Source organism: Eschrichtius robustus, chromosome 8, assembly GCF_028021215.1.
Source record: "Eschrichtius robustus isolate mEscRob2 chromosome 8, mEscRob2.pri, whole genome shotgun sequence".
Taxonomy (NCBI): Eukaryota; Metazoa; Chordata; class Mammalia; order Artiodactyla; family Eschrichtiidae; genus Eschrichtius; species Eschrichtius robustus.
Window position 1 is genome coordinate 83,146,716 of NC_090831.1, and position 12,996 is coordinate 83,159,711.

Below are 12,996 nucleotides of genomic sequence, written 5' to 3' on the forward strand. Positions count from 1 at the left end.
GTTATTTCTCTTTCGATGTCGTGTGGCCTGTGAACTTGTGTCTTCAAGAAGTTCATGCCAAGAACAATCATGGTCTTCTGCACCCAATATACAGGACAATAGCAGAGTAAAGATCAGAACCCTCTATGTGATGGAACTTCAAACCAGTCCACGCTCATTTTAACATCAGTGAGAGTGTCTGGTAGCATTCCTAAGACAGGAGGGACCATATGTTTAATCCATTTTAACTTTAAAAATAAATAAGTAAATAATATGACGAGGTTCCCACAATATTCTAAGGCAGCCAAAGCTCTCCAAGAGTTTTTTTCCAAAGTCTATAAGGAAGTCAGCATCCTCAGCTGCTAAAAACATGAACCATAGATGTGTCTGGTGGTTAAAGGAGGTTTTTCTTGAGATTGAATAAATAAAATTACTGCCAATAAGAAACTGCAATAATACTAATATACCAGGGTGTGGGAATTATCTATAACTCAGTCCTGATAATTTATGTCTACATATCCAGGAAAGGGCAACGTGGATAACTCAGCCGTTTCCAAATGCTCTTATTTCCTGCCAATCCTTCCAGAAAATCTCATTAAAAGTCCAAATAGGTGAGAAGATACTCTGACATCTTCTCACACTGAACCTCAGATGGTAGCTTCTTAAATGCCACTTGAGTAAATGTATGCTAATTAACGGCCCAGAAAGAGGAAACGACTTGCCAAGGCCGCATAGCCAGCCAGCCAGCGGCAAAGCTGAACTGCCATCTGGGTCGTGACCACCCCTCCCGGCCCACCCAGCCAGGGCGGTGCCCACTTCATCAGCCATGTGGAGAACCCGCAGAGGAGCCCGTGGGTGGCTCGGATGCAGGTGGGACACAGCTGAGGGAGCTCCAGAAGCTGATTCTCCTCCATCCTCAGAGCTGCCTCACAGGCTGACCTTCAGAGAAGCCCCCTAACCCAGAGCTCGCCCTGGTCACCCAGCCCCTCCACGGTGTGGTGTGACACGAATACAGGACGATAGGCCCGAAAGGGGAAGTGCTTCCACCAGCAAAGGTCGGCCCAGTAGCTGGTTAATGAGGAAGTTTAAAGGTGGCTGAGCTACGCTAAGGGGACCCTCGAGCAGGACAATTAAACAAAGAAAGCCATGAGCAACACGAAAGGGAACCCCGCCACTGCACCCGTCAGCTCCCGCTGAGACAAACCGAAGGGCCACGGCACACAGTCCGATGACACGAAGCCAGCACGAGCTTGCAAGGTCTGTCTCAGAGTCTGCAGGATTTTAGTCCTGGGTGACACGCTGAGCCACAGCCAAGAAAGGCACTTCACTGGAGGCATCTTTGCCTTCTCTGTCCCTTTTTTCTTTCTAAAACCTTGAGATGGATGCACCAAGCCAGTGTAAAAAATCAGTTTTCCTCTCATTTGTTCCTTCCTTTGGAAGGGAAACAAAATTGTCATGAAAGTTTCTAACATTTTATAATATATCATAATTTTCAAAGTGCTTTCATTCAATTCTCATGGAATTTCATTCATTCATTCATTCAATATGTGTGCAATGCTGAGATCCAGATACTATTCTAAGTACTGGGGATACAGCAGGGCAGCAGTCCCCAACCTTTTTGGCACCAGGGACTGGCTTCGAGGAAGACAATTTTTCCACGGACGGCGAGGTGTGGGGTGATGGCTCAGGCGGTAATGTGAGCGACGGGGAGAGGCAGCTGAAGCTTTGCTCGCTTGCCTGCCGCTCACCTCCTGCTGTGCGGCCCGGTTCCTAACAGGCTGCGGACCAGGGGTTGGTTGGGGACCCCTGCAGCAGTGAACAAGGCAGGGCAAAAACTTCTGTACCATTTCACAGATGGGATGACTGAGGCTCACAGAAGCTAAGTGCTTTGTCCACAGGCACATTCCTAATACGTGCCAGATGGAGAAGTAAATTCAGATCTTCTAAATCTAAAGTCATTTTCCCCCATTACCACTCACCCTTATATATCCCTTCTGTGGGTTTTTAAAAAAAAAAAAAAAATATATATATATATATATATATATATATATATATATATATATATATATATACGCATTATGCTACTGCAGAAAAGCAAAATATTTTTGTGCTTTGGGATTTGGAACTTAAGTATCAGTGGCCAGCTCACATTTCTGACTTCAAACATGGCTCTGTTCATACTGAAGATGCAGAAACTCCCTGAGCGATGAAGCTGGGCTTATCCTGTGCCCTGGAGTCCCCAGCAGATCCGCTGGCGCAGAAAATAGCAGCCCAAAGGCTCCTGCTTGGATGAATTTGCTAAACTTTGAACCAATCTGAAAAGGGCCTGGAAGCACCAGTTTCTCTCAACTGCAGGTGTCCCTCTGAATGGTTCATCCATGGGTAATCCCAGCTTGACTGTGAGTCACTTTAATCATATAGTCAAAGCCACAACTGGTGGAGAGCAGAACTTATCCATGAAGGGTGTTTTCATTTAGAGGGAAAGAGAACTAGTACTTTTGGAGCATGGGACACCCTTAGGGCTGGATCCAGATACTCTGGGAGGTCTTGAAAAGTCAAAACCGTGGGGTAGGAGAGAGGAAAAAGACAGTGTTGGGAGAATTGGGAATGAAATCAGAGGGAGTGCTATTTGACACAAGGCCCTCAGCTCTGTGTCTGTCTGTGCAGGCTGTGCCCCACACTGTATTTACATAGTAAACTACGGTGTCTACAGCCCCTAACATTATCTCCAATAATGAAAAGGTTCCACTTGTCACTAACATTTGAATTAACCAGACAAGACAGTCTCAGCTGATGCAATGTAGCCTCTCAAGCCTAGTACCTGGGAGAAGACAAAGAAAACACGCACACACCATGTCCCTTGCATCTCCCCATTCCCTGCCACTAAAGTGGGTCAAACACCCTCTTTTTCCTAGAACTTCCTCCCTATTTTCTGTTTCCCAGGCTAAAGTACACGGCCTAATACAATTAAAGAAATGGGTGGGGAAATAGCCTTCTAATATTTAAAATGGAAAATTTTTAATACTCTCCCCCTCTTGGTTTATCCATCCTGTATCTTGAGTATTTGTGTGTTTTCTCAGATGTGGGGGCCTCTCAGTGGTGAAAATAACAAGCCCTAATTCATGATGTCTGCCGATTTCCACGGTGTAAACACGCCCACTGGGGCCCATTTCAAGCTACCGATGTGATGTCACTGAACACAGGGTTGGGAAGAGATGACATCATCTGCTTCCACAGGCTCCGGCACACCACGAGACTCGGAATTTTACACTGTCTCAAAATGCGAAGCTACCTCTCTGCTATTTCCCTCTCCAATTCTTCATATCGATGAAGCTTTAACAAGTACTGCTTCCACGTAAGAAATGGCCTCCAAACGTCAGAACCGGTGCACTAAAGCCAATGAGTGTCACTATATGGATGACCAAGGCACCAGCTGACTCAACAGAATATTAATATGATGGAATTTGCCTGCTCAATAAAATTAATTAAAGGTCTTTTGCATCTCCCACCCACTCTCAAACTCTGACTTCTGCATCTGCTTCCAACTCTCAAACTTACATAGTACCTGGTACATATTAGGAGGAAGGGAGGAGAGAAGGGAGGGAAGGAGGAAGAAAAAAAGGGAATGTGAGAACAAGCTATATCGAGAAAAGGATCTATAATTAATGCAATGAGCAAAGAGCCAAGAAGTTCTGAAGCAGACAGACCAATAGTAAGATAATGTCCTTTGGTTTCTAACATTAATTGGGAAGGTAAATAATATAGTCTTCTTTGATCATAATCTTTTGCAAGTCCACTGCTCTGAAACTATTTCCTGCAAACATCTCTCTAATGTTTTTAGCATTAGCAGAAGCCGGTTAAAATTTCCCTAATTTTATTACCTAAAAACCCAAGAGTAGGTAATTATGCTTCCTGATGACAAAATACAAAATGTTGAGCACGCCCAATTACAGAGAAACATTGAAATGTTGAATAGGAGAAAAAATATGACATTTCTAGAGTCGCAGTAGGAAATGTAGCTCATTTAACCAGAGAAGATAAAAATGAATGTCTTCCGGGAAGCCCTTAATAGCCTTTAAGTTCTTTTCAATTAATTTAACCATGAATAACTTTCTTTTAAAATTACTTGAAATTCTCCATTTTAGATATTAGAAAGCTATTTTCCAGCTCATTTTTAGAATTGTATTAGGCCGTGTACTTTACCCTAGGAAACAGAATTGCCTTATCTTCACATCCCAGCAATCACAAAGCCCTGTCTTCTAAGCACAGTTAGAGCAGCTGTCTGAGACATCAGGAACCAAGGGGGTTGCTGTGGTCATTCTTCAGTTCAACCTGCTCCTTCAAAGGCTCCTGTTCCCTGAAGAACAATGTCTAAATACCTTGGCAGAGTGTTCCAGACAGACTCTAAACGCCTACGTGTACCCCTGCGGGCCAGCACAAAGTGCTCACAAAAGCCACCAGCAAGCGAGGTCAGAGTCCACAAGGGGAAGTCAGACACCAGGGAGAGGAAAGACAAGCCCCAGATCTGATGGATCAAAAAGGGGGTGGGAGTGGGGCCATGGAACCAAGCATTCAGAACTGAAAGATAAAATCAAGAGAAAGCAGCTGGAGTCAAACAAGAGGTGTGTCCTGAGAGGTTGCCTGGAATACTGCCCAGCGGGCGAGGCTCGCTGTCAGAGGCCAGCAGAGGTCCCACGCTGGGCTTGTGCACTGGGGGAGGGAGGGGCGGGTAGAGGAGGGATGGAAACATAAACTACAAGAGGATGCACAGCTGCAATGTGCGTCATTCTGTCTCATGCCTCTCTGCCTTTGCATATGCTGTTCCCTCTACCCAGAATGTCATTCCTGCTTTTAGCACCTAACAAACCTCTCTTCCTACAACCCCCAGTGCTCAAGAGTTCTTCCTCTGTGGTTTCCCCCATCATTGTCTCCTTCGTGCCACCTCTTATCTCGCGCACACTTTGTCTCTAGTACCCGACAAGCATAAGATTTGGTACACAGCAGGTGCCTAATAAGTGCCTGTTGAATGAATAATGAATGAATGAAAAACTAAGGATAGCTTATACTGAATTTAATAGGTCTTGTTAGAAAGATCTATTGATATTGGCAGTTGTGAGGTCAAAGGGTCAGGAAAGGTACTTGGCTTCTCCCCTGAGTCATCAAACAGTCCCTAGCTGGACACTGCCATTGTCTTGTATTCCTGAAACAATAAGGGGAGAGTAAATACTTTCAGCTGGAAAGGGAATGAAATCAAACAGCTACAGATTCCCTGATAGCAGAGTCAAAGGTTTGATACCCGATACTCAAATGATGATGGTTTTCAGCCAATGGGGCACATGAAAAATACCAGAGAACCTACTGGAATGGGCAGTCTTCTAGACCTCTCCAGGCTGAGGATCAGACTCACCAGACAGATTCCTAAGCCCACCTTAAAGATTCTGATACAATAGGTTTGGGTCAAGGCATCTGTATTTTTCAAAAACTCCCCTAAGTGATTCTGATAATTTAGAAATCACTGGATGGTTGTGTCTAAGCCACTGATGACATGATTTGTGGTGTGCATGACTGAAAGTTACCAAGGAGAAGGGCTGCTGTCTACCTGGTAGATCAGAGATAGTCTTAATAAATAATAATTAAACCTACTATGCATTTACTTGGATTATCTCATTTAATCCTCCCAAAAAGCATATAACAGTAGAGGCTGGTATTGTGTCCATTGTACAGGACAGACACAAGCTTGAAGAGGTTAAGAGACTTACCAGTTACTAAGTGACAGAGGTGGAATTCAACTCCTGGCAGTTTATTCTAGAGGCCGTGTTCTTAAACACTGTGCAGTGCAAGCCCTTTGCTGAAGTGTGTGGGCAGAAAGCAATACCCTAAAACACAATGTCTTAGAGAAGAGGCCAGTGCACTTGAAGTGGCTTCAATGTGCATTGCCTCTGGACCATTCTGTCCTCTAACTCATAGGAACTGGTGGTTTTGATCAATCTTGGGCATTCCTGTATCTTTCTGTCTCACTGGGTCTTATTTATCTTTGCATCCCTCAAATACAGCACAATGCCTGGTCCATAATATATATTAATAAATGTTTGTTGAATTTAAAACAATTGGCTTCCATGATTGTGATGAACGCTATGTGACAAAAGCCAAGAACTTCCCTTCATCACATCTCTTTGTGCTGTACTGGCCATGGTGAGATGACTAAAAAACGTGACTCAGCTATACAGCAGGAGGTGCAGGAACTCAGTGTGTGATTGCTGGGTGAGCTCTCAAGGGAAGCACACGCTTGCCACCTGTGTGACTGTGTCTCAGACAAACCTGGAAGGATCTGGGGTCCCAGTGAAGTAGTGAATGCATGGCGAGCTTCTGTTCTGAGGCAGGACAGACACTACACTGGCTGTGGTAAGGAAAGACTCGGAGTCTATACAGACTCCACTGGCTTTGTCCCGTAAGATGTCAATCATAGTCTGCACAGTGATGCTTTCTGTAAAGAAAAGAGAGAGGGAGGAGGCAAGCTGTAACCAAAATCCATCAGTCCTTTCCCTTTTTAGTAACAGAACCCCTGAAATTACAGCTGGGAACAGAACTGCCCAAGTAGGGACTATATTTCCCAGCTTCCCTTGTGGCTAGATGTGGTCACATGATAGATCCTGACCAACAGGAGGTGAGCAGAAATTATGTGGGCAACTTCCCCATTACATCCATAAAAAGGAATGTTTGCCCTTCACTTTTTTCCCTCCCTTCCTGCTGGCTGGGAGATGCCAGTGAGTGGACCACAAAAGGAAGTCACGTGTTGAGGCAGAATTACCCACCCACCCTGGACTGTCCATATACATCTAGACTGTAACATGGGAGAGAAATAAATTTCCATTTTCTTTAAGCCACATTATTCTGGGGTCTCTGTGTTACAGCACTTAGCAATTCCTCAACTAGTACAGTACACAACAGAATGATATTCATAAGAAAGTATGCAATCTATGCAGTGCACCAAGCAAGCTCTCTGGTACAATCTTGCTGGTTAGAGTCAATGCTATATTTGGAGAATGACCTCCCTGCAGTGGGAAATATACACAGAGAAGTATTTAGAATATTTAGAGCCATGAGGACTACTGGCTGTGACTTCAGATAAACGGACTAACAAATCTCTCACTACACAGGATCCTGGTTCTACATTTTCTCCCTCTGTTTATAATTCAATGAAACACTATTTTTTCAGTGTGTTCACAAAGATCAAATCAGAGCATCACATAGAGAAAAGGTGCCTTAAACTTCACTACCACGACTCACATCTTCTTTGTAAATCTCTATGAGTAACACATCACACCTAAAAATATTAACAGTAAGTCCTTCTGTTCTTCAACTATCCAGGGTTCAAACTTCCTCACTGTTTCATAAATGAGTTTACTGATTTAAACCAGGATCCAACAGGTTGATAATGTCTCTGAAAAGTCTTTTAATCACTGCGTCTCATTTTTCCCCCTTGCATTTTATTTGTTGGGCCATTTCTCCTGAGTTTCTCACACTCTGGACTTTGCAAGACGGACTTTGCAGATGGTGTTTTGAATATTTTCCTCCATCCTCTGTATTTCTGGTAAACTAGTAGCTAGATCCAGAAGCTTCATCAGATTTACGTTTGATATTTTGGCAGGACTACCTTACAACTGGTATTATATACTTTTACCAAGCTATGTTTTTTAAGTTAAAAACTTTTAGGGTTTTTTATAAAGTTCCCATTTTTAAATGGATACTTTCTTACCTTCCTACCCAGAATATATTAATTAAGTTCTATAGCACAAGTCCTAAAGCGTTCTTCTAGATTGAGTCAGCCAACTTTTTCTTAAAGAACCAGATAGGAAATATGTTAAGCTTATGGGCCCTATAATCTCTGCCATAACTTACCTGTCGCAGATACTCAACTCTGCCATGTAGCATGGAAGTAGCCATAAACAATAGGTAAATAAATGGGTGTGGCTGTGTTCTAATGAAATTGTATTTACAAAACAGGCAGCAGCCAACAAGTTATAGTTTGCCAACTCCTGTTCTAAATGACCAATGGCAAATATAAAACGTGGCCACTGTGTTTATGTGGAAGGGTTTTCCACTCACGCATAAAAGTAACAAGATATCCAGTCACCCACGTTTACCTAAACATGGATTCTGACTAAGTCAATACTGGGTGGAAGATAGAGGGTTCATGAAAGGAATTCAGTTCAACAATTTGACTCAACAAATGTTCATGGAACAAAGGACTATAACAAGCCTCACAAGGGGATCCTAAGATGAGTAAAAGACAACACCCCTGATGTCAAGACTCGGCAGGCTAATGGGAGAGGAAAATATATGAAGAAGATAAGTCAAATATTCAAATGCTGAGGTATAAGCAAGGCTGGAATAAGTATCAAAAAGACAAGCATGATGACATCAGCATTTAAAGGAGAAATAGGAAAAGGAAACATCCATGGATGAGAAAGCATCATGTAAACATAAATGCAAGTTGTCATCTTGCCTGCACAGCAAGGACTTTAGCACAAGTCGGTCTCTGTATACAAGGTCTGTTCTCTACTCTTCCTCTCTACTCATTCTCCTGAGTTCAAACAAGGTCTCTGAAATAGCTGCAAGACGAAGGGTATGAGAGGGAGAATTGTAAGGGATACACTAACTCACCTTCTTGCTTTTCTAAGCTGTCTTTGCCTGAACAGCAGGCTAGATGGTCATCAGCTGGAGAAAAAACTTCAGAAAAATTGAACTCGTCCTCTCCCATCCACCAGCCTTGACTCTGAGCATAACTCCTGAGTTCAGGATGCTCTGCGTCGATCTTAGTCGTGAGCGAAAGCTGATTGCAAATGCACTTGACTCCCTCTGTAGAGAGTGCAAAACCCAGTTATTTAGAAATAGACTTACAAAGACTTAGTCAAGAAATGGAAATTTACAAGGCATCTCTCCCCTGCAACTTGCCTCTAACTATAGGGAGGAATGGATTCCGTTTTTGAAGAGAGAAACAGACGATCCTTGGTTCTAAGATTTCCCAGAACGTGTGACCAGTCCTGACACATTTTATCACATCTTCAATGAGCAACAGTTACTTGATCTGGCGAACTAAACCCCAAGCATTTTCTACTCACAAGAGAAGTGAAAGGTTCTTTGAAAGAGGCACTGTGCTACTAACAAGACTCACGAACGTCGCAGCTCCGGAGATTCCTCCTCCCCAATTCAGTCTCACCCCACCTGAAGGAGCAGTTTACACTACTGCCCTCTGCTCAAATATATATATAGCTTTAAAAAAAATAAAATAAAATATGATACTTCTTCATTCAAATTTTTTTCAGGTCCCAACATTTAGAAAGACACAGTAGCCCTGATAATGAATTGTTTTATTTATTTATTTAGGCCTTATGGGATCTTAGTTCCCTGACCAGGGATTGAAACCGGGCCCCTGGCAGTGAGAGCACGGAGTCCTAACCACTGGACTACCAGGGAATTCCCGATAATGGATTGTTTTAAATTAATGGAATGTGCATGCAAATATACATGTGTCTGGGTGCATGTGTGTGCACAGGGGTGTGCATGAGGTTGAGAACAATCTCTGGGACTTTGTTTCTGTAACTAAGAATTGGGACCTGCCCCCAGGCAAACAGTCAATATGAAATGTCAGGAGTGTGCTTCCCAAGCACTGACATCCTTCACTCCAGGCTCAGGAAACCCCCGTTCCTCTCTAGAAGCAGAAGCCCAGAAAGGAGAGGCACTCCAGAGCCTACACGTGAAGCACAGAGTGTCTGCAACAGCAGCATGACTCCTGTAAGTCCAGGCACCATGGCCTCAGCTTTTCCTGTCCTCGAAACTCTCCACCGGCCACCCCACTCACCTGTGATTCTCTCCGCAGCCCAGTACTTCCCCACGGTCTCCAGCACCCAGGCTTCCCCACTGTCCACGATCAGATATGCACTTTGGAAGCTGTGGTAGGAGTTTGCATCTTCATAATAATTCCCTCCTTGTCCATGTTCTTCCAACAAGGCGACGATGACATCTAAGGCTTCTTTAGCTGTTGCCCCTCTCTCTAAACCAAGCCTGAAGTAAGAAAACCAGAAGCATACCTCTGTCACTTCTCACCACCTCATTATCAGCATAGGAACCAAAGGCTGGGACGGGGCTGAGTTATGAAGAACGCCAACGTGTGTAACTATGTTAAGCACTCAAGCCAATACGCAAACAGATAAACAGCACTTGAACTCAGATACACAACTGTCACACATGCAGTTCAAAATCATGGGGGTGTTTTCTGTCTTTGGACGCACCCCTTCCATAGAGAGACAGGAGTCAGGGGCCCAGTGGCTTCTCCCTCTTGAAAGGAAGCTCGGCCACCTCTCTTTCTCCTTTCTAATTCTGACTCCCCTGGAGCTGGTCAGCTCAGTTGCAGCCCTTAGCAAGACCCCCTCTCTGTGGCTTTTTCTTCCTCTGGTGGCAGAACCAGAATTAGAACTGAGGTCCCTTTATCTCTGAGTCATTTGTTTTTCTGCCATAGTGTGCTATGTCTGGAAACTTACTGATCACGTACTTGGTGCTGGGCCCTAGAGCCATGTATTTTTGCGTTCATTGTCTCATAAAACCCATCCTCATAGTACTCAGTGATGTAGGTATTTATTTTACAGGTGACATAAAACTGAACTTCAAGAATATTATGGAACTTGCTCAGGGTCACACAGAGGGCAGTCTCTGTGCCTGCTTTAAGGGGTCTATTAATTGGAAGGGCTGGGAGGGGACTGCTGTTTCACTTTGAAAGAAATATGTCCTTTCGGATGACTGAAGCTGTAAGCTACACCAGTAGAGGTGCGCTGATAGGTAGGAGGAGAATATGTAGAAAAGGACTGATCATGTACGAACCAGCCGCCCATTGCTAATGAGATTGTGAGGGAATTATATGCACAGAGGACAATGGCTGGCTGTGGAGCACTTTTATTACTAATCAAAATATCTGGTGTAGAATGATAGAGGTCAAGGCTGGGCTGGGGAGAGGTTTCCTTTTGCCCAGAGGCAAAGCCTCAGAGAGGGGGTCTTGCTAAGGGCTGCAACTGAGCTGACCAGGTCACCTGTGAGTTCTCACACTCCCCACAACCTAAAGACAACCCTTGGCCCTTTCCAGTGATTACACTGGCCTCTTTTCAAGGACTTTTGTGCCTTTTTATATGCTGAGGGTCTGATGGAAAGTGTCCAGAATTATAAGATGCTCTAAGATATTGGGATGGACTGGGTTTTAGTGACAAAGTTAAATGCAAACGGAGCAGCAAAAGTCAGTCTGCAGAAAACGAAGAGAATAGAGCAGTCATGCAAAGGGAAGAAGAGGTGTGAAACCTGAACGAATGCAGTGACGCACGGGGGCCAGCTGTGCCAGCTCGGAGCAGCCGGCTCTATGTCAAGAATTCCGATCTAGTTGTTAAACCACTGGTAGCCTGAAATCAGTCTTCGTGGGAGTATTTACGCCATGGAAACTGGAAAAGGCTACAAATCAGAGCTGACCCCCACCACCCCACTCCAGTCTGGTTATTAAACATTTACCAGAATGCCACTGATGAACGAGTTCTAAGGGCTTTCTAGTTCTCATCCAAGAGGCCAAGATGCATTATCATGAGAGACAGACCTTGGATTGTAAGAGAGCCCTGACCTCCAGAAAATAAATTCCCATTTTTTAGGCTAGCTCCATTCAGCTTCTTGTTACTTGGAACCAACCTCCTGAAACATGCAAAAATGGAGTATATGTGTTCATGTGCCTTTTCCCAGGAGAAAGGGATTCGTTGACAGATTCTCACAGAGATCAGTGGATCGAAAGTAGCAGATGTTACTTAACATCATAAACTGAAAATGAAATATAAAAACAGTATTGCCTAATGCTTGAATTCCCACAGCAAACCTCTAGGAAACACATACAAATTATATTTTTGTCTTAAACTCGGTGCCCAATAAAGTGCTACCAACGTTCACTTATGTCCCTTTGAACTGAGGCTGGATTTGACGTGCTGTTGGAAAGCACAAAAGATCAGAATCCATAGAGGGGCAGCCGGCCCTATATAATCTTTGAATAATCAACCCCAGGTCTAGCAAGCACTAGAAATAGAGTGTAAAATGCAAAGAGCTTGCTCTCCCAGGAGTTGTCCAGGAAAGAATTGGCATCCAAGCACAGCAGACAAGCACGGACAGAGGAAGTAGTGATCCCTCCAACAGCAATACCTTGGAGATACTGAGCCCAAACTGAGAGAACACAGCTCACGGACTGAAAGTTTCCTCTAGCACGCTGGTTCTCAACGCTTCATGTGTATCAGGAGCACCTGGAGGGCACGTTCAAGCACGGATTGCTGGTCCCACCCCCCAGAGTTGCTGATTCAGGAGGTCTGTGGTGGGGACCCAGAATCTACATTTCAATCAACTTTCCAGGTGATGCCAGAGCTACTGGGTCACCAACCACACTCTGAGACCCACTGCTCCGGAACCTTGCTACTCAAACAGTGCTCTGTGGCGCTTCAGCACCCATCACTTGGGAGCCTCTGAGACATTGATCTAGGAGGCCTTCTAGCTCAGGGGTCACTTTTAGCATTCGGTTAGTATGAACTGGCCCCTCACTGTCTGACTGGGCTTGGCTGAACTGATCATAGCTTGTATAAAGCTGAGACCCTGAACTCACAAAGAGCCACTCAAGGTGCAGACACCCGTGGCAGGGTCCTCTTCATACACCTGCTTTTATATTGTCATAATTGGACATGGGTGGCCAGGGAAGGAGTTAAGGTTAAATGACTATCGTTAAATTCACCCTATAGTCTACTCCTGACACTTGTTAGTGAACAGACCTTGGTAACGATCACAACCTCAATTATGTGCCAAGTATATCTTCTCGGTCTACATCCCACAGCGTTGTAGACCCAGGTCAAAGGTATCTTCTTCTCGAAGCATTCCTAAACAGACTCAGTCCATTATCATCTCTGAACATCCAGGGGTGTTCGCTGAGGGCCTGGGATTCTGTGCCATTCATGT

The 12,996-nt window shown here is 44.3% G+C and overlaps 1 protein-coding gene across 1 annotated transcript in view; it reads right to left on the reverse strand.

Annotated features, from left to right (window-relative positions):
* The window catches only part of SCRN1 (secernin 1), a 55,387-nt gene that overhangs the window by 9,388 nt on the left and 33,003 nt on the right, over positions 1-12,996 (reverse strand). Inside the window, exons 4-6 of the mRNA XM_068549226.1 lie at positions 9,842-10,044; positions 8,644-8,838; positions 6,298-6,463 (exon numbers count right to left, since the gene is read on the reverse strand). Coding sequence (XP_068405327.1) covers positions 6,298-6,463; positions 8,644-8,838; positions 9,842-10,044 — 564 coding nt within the window. The remainder of the gene's footprint in view (positions 1-6,297; positions 6,464-8,643; positions 8,839-9,841; positions 10,045-12,996) is intronic.